Here is a 21,232-nt window from a genome sequence, read left to right on the forward strand (position 1 = left end):
AATAAATAAATAAGTACAGTTTTATCGTATGACAATTATACCTCAATAAGATTGTTTTGCTTTTTGTCTTAAGCAGCTACCCCAGGGCTAGAATCCATCAAATTCTTTCTAAGCCTGTCCAGGGGAGCTAGAAATAAAATCCTTGGTGGGCATGGGAATGAAAAAGGCTTCAAACGCTAAGTGGAAGAGTTTAGGTTTGACCCACGAAGCAAGGAGGGAGGAGTCACTTATTTCTTCAACAACACAAGAGATGTGATAAAAATTGGATTTCGTGGTGTCTGCAGGGCTCAGTTGGTAAAGTGTCTGCCTTCACCTCAGGTCATGATCCTGCAGTCCTGGGATCAAGCCCTGAGTTGGGAATCCCTGCTCAGCGGGGAGCCTGCTTTTCCCTCTCCCTCTGCCTCTCTCCCCAACTTGTCTGCTCACTCTATTCTGCTGTCTTTCTCTCTCAGAAAGAAAGAAGAAAGAAAAAGAAAGAAAGAAAGAAAGAAAGAAAGAAAGAAAGAAAGAAAGAAAGAAAGAAAAAGAAAGAAAGCAAGCTGGATGTGAGCAAGACTGTTCCCGAAGCTGAAGTAGTAATGAGAGACTAGAGACAAGAAGATTGGCCGACAGTGAGCATTGTTTTCTCCTAACTGCATGGCAAACACCAGTGTGATTGATATTACAGTCTTCCATAGCACAAATGCAAGCCAGGTGGCAAAACTGAGAGTGCTTCTTCTGGGTACCTCTTAGGCACTCAAATGCTGTTTAAATGGTCTCTGATATGGTTACCAGATTATAGGTAGGGTCCTTATCTGGGACTAAGAACTGGCTTACTGCCCTACTTAAGCAAGGAGTGATTTGTCCATTAAAACTCAGAGTTACTCAACCTTTTTTTTTATTAGTATTTTTCTTAGTATTTTTTTAACCTTTTATTTTTTATAAGTGAACTGTATGCCCAATGTGGGGCTTGAACTCCCAAACCGGAGATCAAGAATCACACACTCTACCAACTGAGCCAGTCAGGTGCCCAGTGTTTTTTTAGTATTTACAAAATCTAACATGTACTGAATGCTCTCTATGTACCAGACTGTTTGTGCATACATTATTTCATTTAATTGTCCCTATGTCCTTCTAATGAAGGATAGCTGGAAGAAAGGCAAGCAGGGACAAGGGGCCCCGCCCTAAGAGGAAACCACCCTTAAAAGGACTTTATAGCACCCTGGAAGGAGCCCTCCGCCCTTTCCCACGTGACAGGTAGATGACAAAAACCTGATTGGGTGACAGGCCCATGAGGGTTAATCAGATTAAAACAGCCCACCAACAAGCCCATAAAAAAAAAAAAAAACAGACTTCCAAACTCTGGTGGCAATTCTCTGGGGTCCTCTCCCTCTTCCAGAGCTTTGTAGCATCACTCAGCAAGCTTTGCTTTGCTGCCCACCACTCTGTCTAGCCTACCTCTTTATTCTCTGAAGCAGCATAACCGAGAATCATGGGCACAAAGAAAAAGAAATCCTTTAATACTTTGAGATATAGGTACTGTTATCATTACCATTTTACACCAGAATAAATAAGTTTGGATGGTTTAAGCAACTTACCCAAGGCCTGACATCAAGTGAGAGAACCAGATTTGAATTCTAGCAGTGTCTCCAGAGCCCACCCTCCCACCACTGGGCTAAATTACCTCTCTCTCCCTATTTTGCCTCAGAGTCCCTAACTTAGATGCTCAAAGCCATTCAAATGTATAGATTCAAAGACTACATAAGATAGATAGAAACATAAGAATTAGATACATAGACTCTTAGAATTGGAAGAGGGCAGTACTCTTTTCAATCAACACAATCTCTACAGTGTCCCTAACAAGTGACCATTCTGCCTCAACTATTAACATCTCCAGCGATGAGAAGTTCCCCACATCCTAAAGCAATCCATTCCACCTTTAAGTAGTTCATATTTTATTTTATTTTTTAAAGATTGTATTTATTTGACAGAGAGAGCACAAGCAGGGGGAGCATCAGAAGGAAAGGGAGAAGCGGGCTCCCTGCTGAGCAGAGAGCTCCATGCAGGGGCTCAATCCCAGGACCCCAAGATCCCAACCTGAACTGAAGACAGATGCTTAACCAACTGAGCCACCTAGGTACCCATAAATAACTCATATTTTAGGAAGTTATTTCTTATTCAGCTGAAGTCTACCTTCATGATACCAGGCTGGTGTTGACTGACCATATAAAATGTCTAATCATCTTCTACCTGATAGTCCTTCATTATGAACACAGTTTTTTTTTTAAGTTTATCTAACTAATTGCTATACCCAACATGAGGCTCGAAATTCACAACCTGAGATCAAGAGTTGCATGCTCCTCCCACTGAGCCCGTCAGGCACCCCACAAACACAGTCACGATGTCCCTCCTTGACCTAAAACTCTCCTAGTATCTCATTCATTCAGCCATTTCTCATGCGACATGATTTATAAGCACTTCTATTGCCTAATGCCTTCTATGAATATGTTCTAGTTCGTTGATGTCATCTTAAACACGGCATCCAGAAGTAAGCATAAATCTCTCTGGGATGGCCAGCAGAGGCCCTGATCTGTTCACCACCATCCTCTTGGCCCAACGCAAGACTCATTACCAATTTTTGGCATTGCCAACTCATAGTCAATGAAGACTCCCCCCACCCCAATTCTTTACCATACATGCTACCACTAAGCTCTAGGGCCTCATCCCTTAACTGTCTTGCAATAAATAGAACATTAGAACCCTTTATTGTGGTCCATCCTATTTTATAAGCCTGGGTTTACTCTGGACTTTAGCCCTTCTGACTCAGTTCCTAGAGGTTTGTGATATTCTTTGGTCTTTATCCTTGGAAGTCCAGCCCTCCTGTCATCTATATATGTATGCACTTTTAAAATCTGAGATCATCAGAGAATAATCTATAAGGACACTTACATTCATCTCTCCCTTTGTAATTTCTCATTGGAATTTTTCTGAAGTGTATAGGTTTGAATTTTATCTTTAGAATCTCTTTCCCTTTTTCTCTTTTGGTATTTAGCCAGGGAATCTATTTATCTTTGATCTTTTTGATGTCTACCTGCCCCCTCACCCCCAACACACACACACATTAGTTAACCTCTCTGACCATGCCCAGAATTCTTCTGCTTAACAAATCCAGATGGTATGGGCAGTTTCCCCAAGATTCTTGTCACTTTCACTTTGCTAACTGGATCTTCCTTATTTATTGTCAGGATTAAGCCCAGTTTAGCAATTTACCTCACTGATTCTTCTGTCTTCTGAGAACTGTAATTATCAACAAGAGAGTCAAGAACATATCCAATGTACTGCTATCAGAATAATGAAACTTCCAGCCTGTATTCGGATGGTTTCTGCTTCTGATCCCCATCTCTCAGCTATGTGACGATTTTATGAAGTATTATTCATAGCTGTTATCTAACCAGGCAGTTCCTTGTATACTTCCACGACCACAACCACTTTCATTTCTCCCTTTCATTTTCACTGGATGCTTTTTCCCCTCCAGCCAATGAATTACTGGTTATGCCTTCTTGATATGTTACTACTCTGCTCTCCTTCTACATGGTATCTCTCTGAACCAGGCCTCCTCCTCCTTTTCCAGATACCAGTCAGAAGTCCTGATCTACCAAGTTTGCAGGATACCTATAAATTGGGTTTTCTTGCTTGTATTAACATTTTACATTCACTTTATTACCTATTCTGGGTGTGTGTCTGAGGCCTTCTGTATCATTTCTGACCTTCCTAGTTTTTTTCTTGAGAATTACTAGGCATTGCCTTAGTTTTAGTTCCTCTTTCTTAATTATACATGTATTCTGAAGATCTTCCAGAGACACAGTAGTTACTAATGCAGAGCCCCCACCAATGCTTCACTGGAGGAGTTTTTAATGAATTGACCAGCCATATATTACCATCAACATCATCATTATCATTAATATTAGTCTCTATTTTTCCTGTGCTCCTGCTCCTGGTTTCTTCCTTTTTTTTTTTCTCTTTTTTCTTTTAATTTTTTTTTAACTTTCAGACATGAACATTTTGCCCACACACACACAAAGTATAAAGAATTTCTATATTTCCTTCACTCAGCTTTTCCAAATGTTAACATCTTACATAATCACTGTAACTGAGAACAGTATTGGTAGAATGCTAGTAACTAATCTACAGATATTCAAATTTCACCAATAGTACCATCAATGTCCTTTTTCTGGTCCAGGATCCAACCTGGGATCACACATTGCATTAAGCTGTCATTCTCCTCCCCTAATCTGTGACAATTCCTCAGTATTTCTTTGTCTTTTATGACCTCGACACTTTTGAGAACATCTTTCTGACTCCTTGAAGCAACTAAGCAACTCCTTGAAGTCATAAGTAACTAAGAAAGCTCCTGCCTACAGTAGATCTAGCAAAATACCAAATCATGAAGCTGCTTTGAAATGACCTTTTATATCATCTTCAATAAAACTACACTTAGGCACCCAAAGACTGAAAAGGGACGAATTCTATGACATTATTTGATCATCTTTTTGCGGTAAGACAGAAATCTGACAGAACAGTAAATGTGAAAGTGCTTGAAACAGCAAAAGAGTTTTGGAATAGAAAGCAGTAGGGAGGGACCCCTGGGTGGCTCAGTGGTTGAGCATCTGTCTGCCTTTGGCTCAGGTCATGATCCCGGGATCCAGGATCGAGCCCCGCATCGGGCTCCCTGCGAGGAGCCTGCTTCTCCCTCTATGTCTCTGCCTCTCTGTGTCTCTCATGAATAAATAAATAAATCTTTAAAAAAATAAAAGAAAGCAGTAGGAAGGGGCACCTGGGTGGCTCAATGATTGAGCCTCTGCCTTTGGCTCAGGTTGTGATTCCAGGGTCCTGGGATTGAGTCACATATTGGGTTCCCCACAGGGCGCCTGCTCCTCCTTCTGCCTGTGTCTCTGCCTCTCTCTGTGTGTCTCTCATGAATAAATAAATAAAATCTTAAAAAAGAAAACAGTAGGGACATCATGCTCAAAGGGAATAGCAGATGTGGCCAGTGTAAGACAGAAGAAGGGCACCTAAGTGACTGGTGAGGGGTATCATAGAGTAATTTAATTTTTCAATAAAAATGCATTAATCAGAATGCCAAGAGTTCAAACTGGAAAGGTTCTGAATTGTAGCTTCTTTTTTTTAAGATTTTATTTATTTATTCATGAGTGACAGAGAGAGAGAGAGGCAGAGACACAGGCAGAGGGAGAAGGAGGCTCCATATGGAACTTGATCCCAGGACCTCAGGATCACACCCTAAGCAGAAAGAAGGTAGAAGCTCAATCACTGAGCCACCAAGGCATCCCTGAATTGTAGTTTGAAATGCATTCTAAAAACCACCTCTCGGGATCCCCGGGTGGCGCAGGGGTTTGGCGCCTGCCTTTGGCCCAGGGCGCGATCCTGGAGACCCGGGATCGAATCCCACATCGGGCTTCCGGTGCATGGAGCCTGCTTCTCCCTCTGCCTGTGTCTCTGCCTCTCTCTCTCTCTCTTTCTCTCTCTGTGACTATCATAAATAAATAAACATTTAAAAAAAAGAAAAAATAAAAAAAAATAAAAACCACCTCTCTTGGGATCCCTGGGTGGCGCAGTGGTTTGGTGCCTGCCTTTGGCCTGGGGCGCGATCCTGGAGACCCAGGATCAAATCCCACATCGGGCTCCTGGTGCATGGAGCCTGCTTATCCCTCTGCCTGTGTCTCTGCCTCTCTCTCTCTCTCTCTCTCTCTCTCTCTGACTATCATAAATAAATAAATAAAATTAAACAAAAAACCACCTCCCTCTAAATAAAATGCTCCATAGAGTTTTGTTTCGGCTGTTAATTCTCTCACCAGTAAAGGTAAGAGGACTCACTATCACTTTCAGAGAATATACTTCATCACCGAAACTCTACAGCAAGGTCATTTCTGTATCCAGCTGCATCACCGTTCTAATCAACTAATGAGAAACAGAGCCGCTTCTCATGATCACAGGTCAAGATTTCACCCAGGATCAGCAAAGCTGGATTCAAGACTGCTCTTCTTTCAACTCTCTCAGCGTGTGCTCACCACTTCAGATTCCTGGGAAGACTTACAAAATGCAAAGTATCATTAAATGAAGGACCTGATGTTCCTAGAGGAACCCTAGAATTGGGCCTTTCCATGGGCAGATCCGGAGAAGGTGGGAAAAGGCAGAAAAGGAAAGGGAGGAATACGCCTGCGTGTCTTCAGTGTGCTGGGCACTTCCCCATCCGCAGCAGTTGCAGTCTGCAACAGTATCCTCATTTTCCATAAACACTGTTGTGATTACTTAGATATATGATATGTGATTACATTCCCAGCTACTGTTCTGAACCCAAGAGAGTGCACTCAAGCTGGCAAGTAGGTTTTTAAGGACTTGTCTGGCAAATGCTTACCCACTGCAGGGATTAAGGGGCTCACTAAGCACTTGTCCATTGACACAATGGCTGTCAATCAAATTCTATTGATTCCTCTAAAAGCTTCTGGAGTTCAGGAGCTACTCAATCCAAGAGCACTTTACTTTGCGTCCAAGGAGCTAAATGCCAACCTGGTTCACACAGCCTCTTAACCTTCCTGGTACAACCTCTTTATTTGGCTTATGGCTAAAATACTTTTCCCACCCCCAGCCGAGTCCTCTGGACTCTCCTCCGCCAATTTCGGGTAAGATTTGCGTTAGTTTTTGCAAACCAGAGTCTGGGGCACGCTGACAGTGTCCCAACTCTGCTGTTCCCTCAATTTCCTCTGGCTTCACCGGGGAAGCTCCAGAGCAGTGCCAGGTCTAGAGTGAAAAGAATGAGGGGCACCAAAGAGGTGCCAAACAACTCAGTCATCAAAGCAGACCATTTTTAGTGCACCATTTTTAAAAAGTCAAAAAGTATGGCAAAACTCCATGATGAGCAAATTCTCAAAATTTAAAATACAGGATCGCACCCTGCACTGGCAGGACCCTGCCTCTACGGCCTCACCCTACTCCCAACCCTGGGGCTCCAATTCAACTTAATTAACAGAAACAGGCGACCGGCGTAGTCTGCCCACATCCTTTTTAGAGACACTGCATTAAATATTATTTCTGTTAGTTGCCGAGATTTTGTCGGCGTCCCCTTAAATACTGCAGAGGTCTCTAGGCGGGCACGCCAGGACCTCACCCGCCCTCCCCACTCACAGGGCTCTCCCGGAGCCCAGCTGCCGGGCCCGGGTATCCCCTGGGGCCGCCGGTCCCGGGGCCAGGTCAGGTGCCACGGCAGGCGGCGGGCGCGGAGGGCGGCCCCGGCCCGACTCACGGCTCCGCCCCCCGCGCGCCGAGCCACTCAGCCACCCGCCGGCCCGCGCGCTGGGGCTCGGCGCCCGCCCCGGCCCGCCCCGGCCCGCCCCCGACGCCGGCCGCCCGGGCGCCGGCTCGCCCTATATAAATCGGCCATTTGTGTCGCTCCGCCCCAGAGTCCCGGAGTCCCAGCCGGTTCCTACCGCAGTCCCGCAGGCGCCCGGCTCGTTCCTTTCAATATGACAGATGCCGCTGTGTCCTTCGCCAAGGACTTCCTGGCGGGTGGAGTGGCCGCTGCCATCTCCAAGACGGCGGTCGCGCCCATCGAGCGGGTCAAGCTGCTGCTGCAGGTACGTCCCGGGACTGGAGAGTCCGACCCAGGAAGTGGGGGAGGGGGCGCGCGGAAAGCCTCTGTTCCGGGGCTGGAGGGGGGCCAACTCTTCGGCCTGACGGGCGGCAAGCGGCCCGGTGCGGGCAGGGGTGGCGGAGGAGGCGGGCCGAAAGGCCAAGTCGAGGGAGGCGCTTTAGTGACCCGAACTTCTGGAGCTACGACGCGGTCGGGGCGCAGGGAGGCGAGGGGGCCCAGGGCCTTGGCATCCCGGGGACCGCGAGCTGGGAGGGGGCGGCCCGGCAGTGGCCGTCTTCCCGGGGCGCGGAGGGCAAGGGCGAAGCCTGGAAGCAGGTGCTGGAGGGAGGGACGCCCGGCCGTGCGGAAGGCCTCAAGGTCGCGGCAAGGGGATAACGGGCTCGCGGAGGCCATGCGGCAGGTCGAGGGGCCGCGCTGCCGGCGGCCGCGCTCTCCCCACGCGGGGCCGGAAGCCGGCGCCGGGAAGCGCGTGTGCCTGCTGCGTCCGCCCCCGCGCAGCCGCCGGCGCGTCCCCGCCGCCCGCCTCCCTGCGTCGCGCTCTCGCCCGCTCCGGCTCTAGAGGGCGCGCCCGCACGGGCGCAGGGGTGGTGGCCCGCGGGTCACCTCTAGGAGAGAGCAGGGGCGGAGCCGGAGGGAAGCAGCTCCCGGGACCCGAGGCCTAGGACACGGTCACCTCGGTGGCCGCGCCCTACGTGGGACAGGCCCAGGTGCCTCTGAACCTGGTCCTGAGGTAATGACCTTTCTCCCAGGTCTAAAGGTCACGGGTCCGCCCCAGCGTGCCCCCTCCCCACCCGAAGGGGCGGAGGCTTAATGCTTTCTAAGGGTGCTGAGCACTTCCTCGGTGATGGCCTCAGAGGGTTAGGATCTAGAAGATTAGATTCGGGAAGTAGCAAACCTTAAAGCGCGGTCAGCGAGACAGGATAATACTCTTCCTTTTTCCCCTTCTCCGTGGTTGTAAATCTCCCTGTTGGCCTCCTTCTTGTCTCTCAGGTGCAGCACGCCAGCAAGCAAATCACTGCAGATAAGCAATACAAGGGCATTATAGACTGCGTGGTTCGTATTCCCAAGGAGCAGGGAGTCCTGTCCTTCTGGCGTGGTAACCTGGCCAATGTCATCAGATACTTCCCCACCCAGGCTCTCAACTTCGCCTTCAAAGATAAATACAAGCAGATTTTCCTGGGTGGTGTGGACAAGAGAACCCAGTTTTGGCGCTACTTTGCAGGGAACCTGGCGTCAGGTGGCGCCGCTGGGGCCACATCCTTGTGTTTTGTGTATCCTCTCGATTTTGCCCGAACCCGTCTAGCAGCTGATGTGGGCAAAGCTGGAGCTGAAAGAGAATTCAGAGGGCTCGGTGACTGCCTGGTTAAGATCTACAAGTCTGATGGGATTAGGGGCCTGTACCAAGGCTTTAACGTATCTGTGCAGGGTATTATCATCTACCGAGCTGCCTACTTCGGTATCTATGACACTGCAAAGGGTAAGCTTGCCATGTGCTTCGAAGCTGTGTTTCTTTCATCTAAAAGATCATTAATACCATTCTCATTTTCCAGAGTCACAGATTTTCTGTAATTGCTGTAGGAAGTCATGGTCACCTAGTGCAAACTTAGTGTACAGATGAGATGTGGGGATGGGGATGGGGTGTAGAAATCAACAAGCCACTGAAACTCTGCTTTCTAGTAAAAGCATCTTCTTTCCTGTCCTCAGGAATGCTTCCAGATCCCAAGAATACTCACATTTTCATCAGCTGGATGATCGCACAATCCGTCACAGCAGTGGCTGGGTTGACTTCCTACCCATTTGACACTGTTCGTCGCCGGATGATGATGCAGTCAGGGCGCAAAGGAAGTAAGTTCCACTTGAGCAAAAAGATAAAGATGCGGCCCTTGACAGGCTGTGGCCACAAGCTAGTGATGCCTGACTTTAAAAATGCAGTCTGTTCTAATGGCCAGAATGGGGTTGATTGTGTCCGCCCCTCTGTGGGCCCTTTGGATGCCTATGAATGAGGGTGCTTAAATGATAATAGAGGTTAAAACCAATAAGTAGTCTACATACATAGCCCCATTGTTCTCTATTCACTCCATTAATATTTCAGGATCGCCCACATGAAATGTGCAAAATGTTGGGTTTCCTAGAACTACCATTCATTCTTGGAGGCGGGGCTCCAGTTTAGTAAATCCTGGGACTCTCCTCAGCCTTTGGTCACCAACTCCGTGTCTTTATTCTTTGCAGCTGACATCATGTACACAGGCACGCTCGACTGCTGGAGGAAGATTGCCCGTGATGAAGGAGGCAAAGCTTTTTTCAAGGGGGCATGGTCCAATGTTCTCAGAGGCATGGGTGGTGCTTTTGTGCTTGTATTGTATGATGAAATCAAGAAGTTCACATAAGTTATTTCCTAGTTTTTCCCCCTGTGAACAGGCATGTTGTATTATATAACATATCTTGAGCATTCTTGACAGACTGCTGGCTGTCTGTTTATCAATGGCAACTATTTACTGGTTGAAAATGGGAAGCAATAATATTCATCTGACCAGTTTTCTCTTAAAGCCATTTCCATGATGATGGGACTCAATTATATTTTTTATTTCAGTCACTCCTGATAAATAAATTTGAAGAAATAAAAAATATCTGAAGTATATTTTGTTTCTGACTTAATTTACATATTCAAGCGAGTGCTACATTTGAGTAAATGTTACATGTTTAATAAATGCTATAGTACCTCCTGAGGTAGAGAGCTTTCTTTTCAAACCAGTCTCTTAGCCCTTCACTTCTCAAAGAATACCTTGCTTGTGTGACCCATCAATATTCCAATACAATAGCAAGAGGAGGGACACCTGGGTGGCTCAGTAGTTGAGCATCTGCCTTTGGCTCAGGTGGTGATCCTGGGGTCCTGAGATTGAGTCCCACATCAGGCTCCCTGCATGGAACCTGCTTCTTCCTCTGCCTATGTCTCTGCCTCTCTCTCTCTCTGTCTCTTGAATAAATAAATTTTTTTTAATAAATATTTTCTTACAAAAAATAGCAAAAGGAAATTCTGGCCCAGTGTATCCAAAACCACAAGTCCATTGCCTGTGGAGGATCATAACTGAGCTTTCTCCAAAAAGGACTATGTACCCACCTTTCCAGGTCCTGTGATTATTAATCAGGAAATGTAAACTAAATTGTTTACTTTAAAATGATGGTTGTATGGATTTTATCTAAAGAGGAAAAAATAATAAAATATAAGGTAATAATAGCAACATTTCATCCAATTGCCTTCCCTCATTCATTTTTTACCTGGCCCATTCCATTTTAATCCCATTCAAAGTAGAGGATTAGAGCTGGCACTGTTTTGCAGTGCTGGCCAAGATTACAGAGGGAGCGAGACAACTGCCACCACCTCAAAACTCATTCCATAAAGAAGAGGAAATGTAGCCACTGCTGTGTTTTGTCAGACATGCTAATAAGCCTGGTCAGTGGAGGACATTTATTTCTTTTGGATAAGCCCTTACCCGGGATCCACATGAGAAGTGGTTTACAGTTTCTGTAGCTCCTGGCGAGGCCCCAGAAATTCAGTGGATTTCGCCTGTAACCTGAGGTTTGAAGAACAAAGCCATGGCTGTCAAGAAGTAACCCTGGAAGTAGAATGATGGGTGATCCGTGAGTCCAGGTGAAACCCATTGCTGAGGAACAGCACCCACTCTGGCATGTTTAAGTGCAGCTCACGGGCAGGGAGGGTCTGCCTGGTGGGGAGTCAACACCAAGGGAACCTAAGGGAGGTGCTCGTTGCACACCCCCTGGCTAAGCACCAGGATCTCAGTATGGCTCTAGTTAAGAACACTTCACAATGTACACTTATATCAAGACTTCAAGTTGTAGACCTGAAATATATACCATTTTTAGATGTTAAAGATCTCTAAAAAGCTTTTAAAAAACGAAAGCTGTGTTGTGGTATCAGAGAAGCCTGGACTCTGCTGTTTGGTTGTGCTTTTAAGCAAGTTATTTGATTTCTCTAAGCCTTGATTTTCTTAATCTATAAAATCAGGATAATAAGGCCTGCCTCAGAAGTTTGTTGCAAGAATTAAATAATTTTGTAAAGCACCTACCATAGAACATATGTAATAAAGACTCTGTAAGTGGTAACTGATCATTGTTAGGAGGCAGTGAAGGTTTCAGGGGCTCCAGAATCAGAAGTACTTGGATTTAAGGGGTGTTTGGCTGGTTCAGCCCATAGAGCATGTGACTCTTGATCTCAGAGCTGAGTTCAAGCCCCACCTTGGGTGTAGAGCTTACATACATACATATATAAATGTGTTAAATTTTTTTTAAAAAAAAAGAAGTACTTCAATTTGGATCCTGGCTCTGCTGTTTACTTAGCTGTATGACCTTGGGCAAATCAGTCTCTCGAGTCTCAGTTTCCTCATTCATAAAATGGGCATATAATGGTGCTAAACATATTTCCTAGGGGTGTTGTGAGTGAGGATTAAGTAATATAAAGCATGTAGAACAAGCATGGCATCTGGCATCCAGTAAGCAAGCATTCCAATGTGGATTTTTCACAATTATGCTCCATTTTGTTGAATGAAGATTTGCCTAAGCAGAGCACTACATAAGAATGAATTCAGCCAACAGACACATGAAAAGATGATCAACATCATTCATCGTAGGGGAAATGCAAATTAAGCCCACAATGAGATGTCCTCCCTCACACCTGTTAGAATGGTTACTATCAAAAAGACAAGAGATAACAAGCATTGGCAAAGATGTGGAGAAAAGGGAAGCCTCTTGCCCTGTTGGTGGGAATGTAAATTGGTGCAGCCACTATGGAAAACAGTATGGATGTTTCTCAGAAACATAAAAATAAAAATGCCATAAGATCCAGTAATTTCACGACTGGGTATTTACCCAAACAAACTGAAAACACCAATTCAAAAAACACATATGCACCCCTGTTCACTGCAGCATTATTTACAACAGCCAAGATATGGAAGCAACCAAGTGCCTACTGATAGATGAATGGATAAAGAAGATGTGGTATATATAATGGAATATTACTCAGCCATAGAAAAGAATGAGATCTTGCTATTTGTGACAACACAGATGGACCTGAAGGGTAATGTGCTAAATAAAAGAAATCAGAGAAAGCCAAGTACCATATGATTTCATTTCTAGGTAGAATCTAAAAACAAAAAAACAAGCCAACAGACACACAAACAGAAACAATCTCAAATACAGAGACCAAACTGGTGGTTGCCAGAGGGGAGCAGGGTGGGGGGATGGGCAAAATAAGCAAAAAGGATTAAGAGATACTAACTTCCAGTTATAAAATAATTAAGTCACAGGGATGTAAAGTCCAGCATAGGGAATATAGTCAATAATATCATAATAACCATGTATGGTGACAGATGGGAGACTACGGTTATCCTGGTGAACATTGCGTAATGTACAGAATCGTCAAATCGCTCAGTTGTCCTGAAACTAACATAAGTATGCCGACTATACTTCAATTTGAAAAAGAGAATGAATTCAAGCCTACTTTTCTTTTTTCTGCAACAGACTAGACATACTGTGTCACATTTATATAAAATAAACTTCAGCTTAGGTATTTTTCAGTTGTATATTTGATCCTGGAAAGGGATAAGGGGCTCTCCTCTTAGGGCCGCCAACCACAACACAATGGAACCCAAACCCCCTCTCCGGTTATTACGATAGATGTGGGCTCACTGATCTGATAGCTATTAAAATAAACCTGGGACCAGGCATTAATGATCAGAAAGCAAGAAGTGGTGCATCCTACAATTGGGTGGCTGACATTGATGAGGGGTTTTTTGTTGTTGTTCTTTCTATTCTTGTTGTTCAATGATTTTTGAAATTTAATTTAAAGACAAAGTGGTTTTAATCTCTCCAAGCTGTGCAGGATAGTGCTATAGAATTCATTATGTCCATTATGTTCATGCGAACATTGATGGTACACAATCTTAGCAACACCCTAATTTATGCCGTTGTTTTGTTACTATTCAATGCATAACAGAATCCGTGAAGCCTGATTCCAGGTGAGAGAGCCAGAATACAGGTCAGCTCGCGCACAGCCGCGCTTTCCATTCCAGGGGCCTCTCCACTCAGTCACTGGAGGCGGTGTGCTGCGGGTGCTCCGGACCGCCGGAGAAAGAAACCAGGGGTGTCTCCCCACAGGGGCAGTTTTCGTGGATGGTAAGTCATTTAAGCCATTATTTTTGTATGAAAAGAGATGCAGATATGTTAGAGAGTCTCTTGCACAATTTGAATGCATTTTAAAAACATAAGCTGCAAAGAGAGTTCTTGTGTACAGAGGACCATTGCTGGCACTATCCCCAGACCCCCGGGGGAACCTATTCAGCTCCTCTGCCATCATGGATACTTTGGTAGAAATTTTTTAAAAGTCCTGCCGTACCGGGTAACGGATTTTCAAGTGTCAGTGTTACTGGGATAAATTTCATTTCTCCTGTGAAGTTTGCAGGTATAGCATTTCTGATTTGGTGAGTTGTTTTTCTTTTAAGATTTATAACACAATTATTATCTCTACATGGTAATCAAAATCAAAGAGTAGAGGAAAGATACAAGACAGAAAGCAAATCTCCGTCCTCCCTCTCCTGTCCCCCGTGCCTCTCCTCAAAAGTAACCATATGAACAGTTTCTGGTAAATCTATTCCCTCCAAAATTGACGGGTATTGTAATAGGACCTGATTTATTTTTATCGGAATCATATTCTGACTGCTTGGATTCAAAATGGCATGGTTCTTTCAGACCAGTGTCAGATTGTGGGGTATACCGGGACTCACAGATGCTGTCAGAGGCAGGAGCATTGTGGAAGGGGTAGCCTCTGGACTCTGAGCAAGGATTTATTTCTAAGTGTGACCCTCTGTTAAAACCCCAAACCAGTGCTTTCCTTTCAGGTTTTAGCTTTGGTTGCTGAGCGACCTGGGGGCAAGCCACTTCTAACATCAGAGCTTTGGTTTCTCCTGTAAAGTCCCTTCCAGTTTCAGATGTTCTCGAGCTCCATCATTTTTACATAAAGCCGAATCGGTGAAAAGACTAGGATTAGGTGATTTAATCCTTCCAGAGAACATTTTTAAATATCTAACACAGTTGTAAGTGAATAGTCTCTGACTCAGAGCAGTCATTTGCAGACTGCGTGGGTGGGTTGGCGTTGGCAAGTAAAATTACAAATGTAAAGATTTACATTAATTTCGGGACCAAGAAGCTGAGCAACAAAATTACAGCTCAGAGTTTGGGTCAAAGGTGACCTGATTTACCTCCAAATAATTAACATCTGTCTTTTCAAAGCCCGATCTTATTATGTATAATGTGCACTTTGGTATGCAGGTGGAGATTTATTTGAACAACAAATACTGGATGTGGCAATTTCTGGACACAAAAAAAATGCCTTGTGTTCCACTTAAAATGTTTGGAGGAGCTTTCCCATCATTTCAGCCATTATTTGCTTTATGTGCAGGTGAACAAGTTCAGATGCATGGTGCTCTTCTTAGCCAAAGGCTTAAAAGAGCCTTTGGTATCCTGGCAACAAATATAAACAATGTTCAAGTGACAGATTGAACGGTTGTTTTTACTGGACCCTCTTCAGAGACAAAACTGAGTTAAATTAAAAGAGTCTATGAATCCATGGCTTTTCCATGACTGTCAAAGAAGGGGACAGTGGAAGAGAGGTCCGATTTTGATGGTCGAACGTTCATTCTGGGATTTCATTTCCTTGGGTCACTTTTGCAACGCAGGCAGAAGATGTGGCATGGTCGAGATTTAAGAGAACGTGCCACATTTGATCATATGACATATTTCACCGACTCTAATGTTTTCACTCCCAAATTGGAGATGGTTGTGGCTGCAAAAACAAGCCAGAGCAAAGTCTGTACTTCACTGTTTACAGACAGATTTCCCAGGGCCCCGCGTTTGGGAGTGAAAGGGAAAAGTCTTCTGTCAGATTCCAGTGGCCTGCTGGGCCAGGAGCAGAGACGTCTCATGGCTGGCCGGAGGCAGATGCACAGCGAAGCTAATGACACTTTGGCTTCAGAGCCACCCCTTGCCCGGTCCCCTTCCTAGCCCTGGAAGGCACCATAGCAACGTATTCATTTGGTCATGTGGTTTTGTCAAATGTTCAAAAAAGTAAGGTATGCTCGTGTTTTTGAAAAGAGGGTTCCAAAATTATATAAGCTGGAGTTGCCACAAAACCTGGACCTACTCCTGCTGGTGGAGTTGGGGTAGAGGAAGGGATTCAGGGCCAGCCCTGTGCATCGGGGCAGAGACCTCACCCAAGCTGGGGACTCCGATCTCCCCACTGTTCCCCACTTTCGCACTCAGGACTCGCTTGTGGGACTCTCGAGCTAGAGGTGTCATTTTTTTTTTTTGAGGTGTCATTTTCAAACACCAAACTTTCTCAGGTGACAACCAGCCAACTCAACTGCCTTGTGCCTCAGTTTCCCCATCTGGCATATGTGAATACCTAGAGTATCTACCCCACAAGAAGATATTAAAAGGGTTAATATGTGTAAAGCACTTAGAAAAGTGCTGCTTTACGTTATTTTCATTTTACTCATGGGATTTATCCCTGCCTTCCAGATTTTCTAAAATAGTCTCAAGAAAATGCCACAGGTACTTACAGAAAGTGAATCACATTCACACACACACACACACACACACAATTATAAAGAAAGGGATACTTTTGAACTGGACTGAACTGGAACACGAGGTTATAGTGATAATTCTGAGCTCTAACTCAAAGCACTTCTTTTACAACAATGATTATGAAAGGGAGCAAAGGCCAAAAAAAAAAAAAAAATTCCTCCTGCCTCACACCCAGACCCCACTCACTGCCGGCCCACTGGGTACTGTGTGATCACCGAGCAGCCTTGGCTCTTATAGTATTTCAGTGAATCCATGGGGTCCCGGCCTGATTTCCCAACCCTGTGACTTCACTCCCCAGGGAAAGAAGCTGCTGGAAAGAGGTGACTTACTAAGACCTTTGAAAGCAGAAGGATCTCTTTTCACTTTTTCAATGAAACTCGGAGCTCAGGAGTGCATTTATTATAAAAATGGAGACTTGGGGTCGATTTGTCCCAGAAGTGAAGGTCAGGGGGTAAAGGCAGGTGCGTGGGCCACTAGGTAAAAGCATGCCATTTGGCAATTAGGATAGAAAGCAGATTAGATAGAAATCTGGCCAACCGACATCATCATTCCACTTCAGCCCCGTGCTTCTCTGTGTGTCTTGGATCACATCATACCTCATTGTGGGCTAGTGCCTTGGTCCGTCCACCAGGAAGACTGGAAATCAGCTTTTCTTGTTGGAGTTACGGTATCATTTCTTAGTTCTCCTACTAGGGGCTTGTGGCCCTTTTCAGAGTTTCCAGAGCCAGACAGATTGGATGAAGCAAAGCCTGTTTCTTGTGATTAAACAACTGATGCAAACAAGTACCAGTGACTTTTAAACTAGAATCAAGATAAGAGCAATTGGACCCCTTCTACGTCCGATGTTGTGCTAAGTACTTCTCAGGACATGGAGGAACTCTCCTGATCCCCTAACAGGCCTGAGAGATAGGAATTCCAATTAATTCTATTTCACAGCTGACAAGACTGAGGCTTGCCCAGGCCAAGATAATGCACTTTGAGCTGTCTGACTTGACAGAGTTTCCAAGAGCACTGCAAGGTGATCCTGTCCAACTCTTTATGAGGGTCACAAAACATATTAAAATATGAAAGCCAGCTAGTTTCAATAACAAAAGACAGAATCCACTTGACAAATATGAAAGAGAAATTGTAATAACCAAAGTATGGTTTACAGAATCCATTTTTAGAGGATGGGTTATTTTCTCTTTGTAGCCAATTTAAGAATTACTGTTGTAAAAAAAAAAAATCACTGGCACCTAAAGCTCTAGTGTAAAATTTTACTTTATTCAAGTTTTATCAACTTTTTCAGGACAGACCCTCCTTCTAAATGAAGGCTCTTAGCAAAGAAAGCTGAGCCCCTGTAAGATTGCAGTCCTGGAGGCTCAAAATATGGGGCCCTTGGGTAGGCCAAACCGAATAACACAAGCACATGGCCAGGTGGTGTTTGGCGCCCCCTCGCCTCTCGCCAGGGTTGGATCCCAGAAAACTGCAGAGACCTGGCTGGGCCTAGGTCTATTTTCCCTGATTGCACCTTACCTGGAGAGACAGTCCTGTGCACCTCTCATTCTACTACGCTTTCTGTGCATGCTTTGCAGTCCCAAACCAAGCCACTTGCATTTGCTGGTCACACTGTCCATCCACTTTCAGGTTTCCAGGCTTTGTGGTACTATTACTACCCCCCCCAACCCCTGCCCCAGCCTGCCTCTTGGCCAGGACACCATCCTTCAAGACGCAGCTGAGATCACACATCCTTGTCCTCCTCGAGCCTTCCCCAGACTCCATCACACGGGCTCTCTGCCCTCTTCTTTGAATGGCTAAAGTAGTCAGTTTGTATCAGTTCCGTGAGCACAGTGACTTTGTCTATATTCGTGGTTGTATCCTCTGGGCCTAGAACAGTGCCTGGCACATAGTAGGTATTCAAGAAATAATCATTAAGTGATTGGAGTACAATGTTTATTTCACAGTATGGTAGCTACGTGTTTATTTGTCTGTTTCCATTAGGGCCTCTGTCTTGATCCTCCCTACATTCCTGACACTGAGCGCAGAACCTGACACATAGTGAATATGTAGTAAATGTCCAGTGGAGAGAAAAAGGAAGGAAGGAAAGATGGAAGGAATGACGGACATGTGGAATTTGTTCCTTTGGTTATCTATCAACATAAGTGAATTTTGGCTGCATCCAGCCTCTTGCTACCTGGGAACAATTCTGCAATAATAAACGGCATGGGGCCTTCCTGACTTGCATCTGTGGTTTGTCCAGTTCCTGGGCTTACAGGGAGGATACAGCAGGGGTTTGGAAATCCTGTACTACTGGTATGTTGTCCATGCTAGAGAACTAGAGAGCCAGGGGCTGGGGACACCTCCCTCCCCAAATCTGCATAAAAACGGGTCTGAGTCCACATCAGGTGCTCCTACCATCCCGGGAACATATGCTGCCCATTTGATCATAACCCCCTAACACAGAGCCCTCCATACCGTAAATACTTGATGGGTATCTGATTGTGATGGTGACAATGCTGAACACTGATTGTCACACAAGATGACTCAGGCCACTCCAGGGGAGAGGAACAGGCATGTTATTGGGGCACCTGAGGACGCTGCCATCAGAGCTGTACCAACTGCACACCCACGTGACCTATTAGGGCTGATTAGACCAGACATACTTCTGCGTCTGGGCCTGATGTTCCCAGCTCCTAAGACAGCATGGTCATTGAAAGCAGTCAGAACCCTAGAATGAACATGACCCTCTTTGACCTGCTCTGAAAGCGAGTGAGTTTGTTCTTTCCCTCCTTCTCCCCCTTTCTCTCTCCTTCCATCTCTGTCTCTCTGTCTCTCTGTTTCTCTGTGTGTGTGTCTCTCTCAGGTGGATGGGAAGTGCCTGGGGGTACCAGGGTCTTGGTCTCTTGCTGCTCACCCATAGTCATTTCTTGAGCATTTTCCTGTGGGCCAGGCACTCTTCTAATTGTGTTTGGATTCTCTCATTCAATCCTTTCAGCAGCTTTCTGGTGCAAGTGCTATGATGACCATTTCTCAGGCGAGAAAACCGAGGCACCTGACAAGCCACATAAAGCACCTGCGGCTGGACGCAGAGGCCCTGCCACTTAGAGAGGGCCAGGGAGCAGCGCAGGATGGTTTGGTGCCTGGCAAATGAGCAAGGAGAGCTGAGGAAGGGGAATGGTTCAGTCTGGGAACCATCGGCCTGTTTGGGGACTGATCCAACGTCAGTCAGCCGTGAGAAGCACTCGGTGTAGTGCTTTATTAAGAGCATGACTCTGCCTCTTTCCAGCTGCGAGGTGGTGGGCAGGATACTAAGCTCTCAGGACCTCAGCTTGCTCAGCTGTGAAATGGGGTCAAGAACAGCACTGTAGTGCGGAATAAATGAATCCGTGTTTGCGAGGTGCCTGGGATAGAGCTTGGCACCCAGTGCGTACGTAAGTGGGGAAGGCCTGCCGGGCCAGCCTCATCCTTTTAGAGGCCGGCTTTTTCAAGGGACACTTTGTAGGGGGCGCTCTCAGCGTGCCGGCAAGGTAGTCCGCTGTCAACGGGGGAGTGGCGGAGGGAAACGTCCTCACCTGCCACGGGCGGAACCGAGGGCGAGCACCGGGCAGAGAGGAGGGCTGGGTGGGCCTTGGGGGGAAACACGGCTGTCATGGGCCTCGTGGCGACTGAAAGCTGTTGGCAGTGCCAGGCAGGATGAGAGACGCAGGCTGAGAAAGCCCCAGCGCAGCGGCCGCGCCCCGGCCGGGCTCCAAGCGCCTCCTCGCGGCTGCCTGCAGAGGGCGCGCTCCTGCGCCCCCGCGCCCCTCCGCCCCTCCGCCCCTCCCCCCCGCTCCTGCGCCCCTGCGGCCCTGAGCCCCGCCCGGTCCCCCCTCCCCGCTCCTGCGCCCCCGTGCCCCTCCGCCCCTCTGCCCCCCCCCCGCTCCTGCGCCCCTGCGGCCCCGCCCCGTCCCCCCTCCCCGCTCCTGCGCCCCTGCGGCCCCGCGGCCCCGAGGCCCCTGCGCCCCTACGGCCCTGCACGAAAGCCCTGCACCGCTGTGGCCCGCGGGCCCAGGATGCGGTGCCCTCTGCGCAGGCTGCTCCCTCCCCATCTCCGGCCCCCCCACCTCTTCCAAGAAGCCCCCTCTGACTGCTACAGACTCATGCTTCCGACGACCGACTCCCAACTTTTCTTCCACACTGGCGTAATTTAGAACTTGGATACGTGCTGGCTGGTTCCCTAAGTGTGTGGATGCACAGAGCAAGTCTGGGCGGTGCAACAATAGCATAGCTGGTGTTTCTGCCCCCATCACACTCAGCCCCTGGCACACTGGGAGCGAGTGTCCAGCAAACACTTGACTTGCCTTTCTGAGGTCTCGCTATAGTGACTCCTGAGGGAGACTCTCAGGGTCTGATGTCACAGAGCCTCGGGGGTGGCAGAAGAGATGCCTGGCAGGATGCCTGCATGGCCTCCGTTTTTGCTTTGAACCTTCGCTAACGGGATGGGGGGGGGGGACTGGGAGGCAGAGCCTTGGTGTGGAGGGTACAGGTCTGCAGAAGAGACTACTGATGGGGAACATTTCAGTACAGAGCCCTGTGCTGGGCCCCAAGGGCACAGGTATAAATAAGCTGCTTCCCCTCATGGGAGGCAGCGTGGAAAAATGGAAACGAGAGATTTCAAGTGGAAAAATACCCCCCACTCTAGCTATGTGACCTTGGGCACACCGTGTCACTTCTTTTAGCCTGTTTCCTCACCTGCATCTCTGATGGGGTCTAGAGTGGGGTGGGGTGCTCAAAGAATACTGGAGTCAGGTCTATAATGTTTGCATTTTCATAAGGAGAATATATTTATCTACTAAGTAATTTATATTATATTTTACTATTATTTTTAATTTATTCTTCAAAGATTTTTATTATTTTTTTATTTATTTATTTTTTAAATATTTTATTTATTTATTCATGAGAGACACACAGAGA

General features: G+C 46.5%; 2 protein-coding genes across 2 annotated transcripts in view; both read left to right on the forward strand.

Moving 5' to 3' along the window:
• Positions 1–868, forward strand: part of SLC25A43 (solute carrier family 25 member 43) — a 43,752-nt gene extending 42,884 nt beyond the window's left edge. Inside the window, exon 5 of the mRNA XM_049107892.1 lies at positions 453–868. Coding sequence (XP_048963849.1) covers positions 453–590 — 138 coding nt within the window. The 3' untranslated portion in view covers positions 591–868. The remainder of the gene's footprint in view (positions 1–452) is intronic.
• Positions 869–7,400: 6,532 nt separating this feature from the next.
• Positions 7,401–10,283, forward strand: SLC25A5 (solute carrier family 25 member 5). The gene is made up of 4 exons (XM_025431557.3): positions 7,401–7,628; positions 8,636–9,122; positions 9,350–9,490; positions 9,875–10,283. Exons 1-4 carry the CDS (start codon positions 7,518–7,520, stop codon positions 10,030–10,032), a joined length of 897 nt encoding a protein of 298 aa, XP_025287342.1. The 5' UTR covers positions 7,401–7,517; the 3' UTR covers positions 10,033–10,283.
• Positions 10,284–21,232: the final 10,949 nt, after the last annotated feature.

This window comes from Canis lupus, chromosome X, assembly GCF_003254725.2.
Source record: "Canis lupus dingo isolate Sandy chromosome X, ASM325472v2, whole genome shotgun sequence".
Classification (NCBI taxonomy): Eukaryota; Metazoa; Chordata; class Mammalia; order Carnivora; family Canidae; genus Canis; species Canis lupus.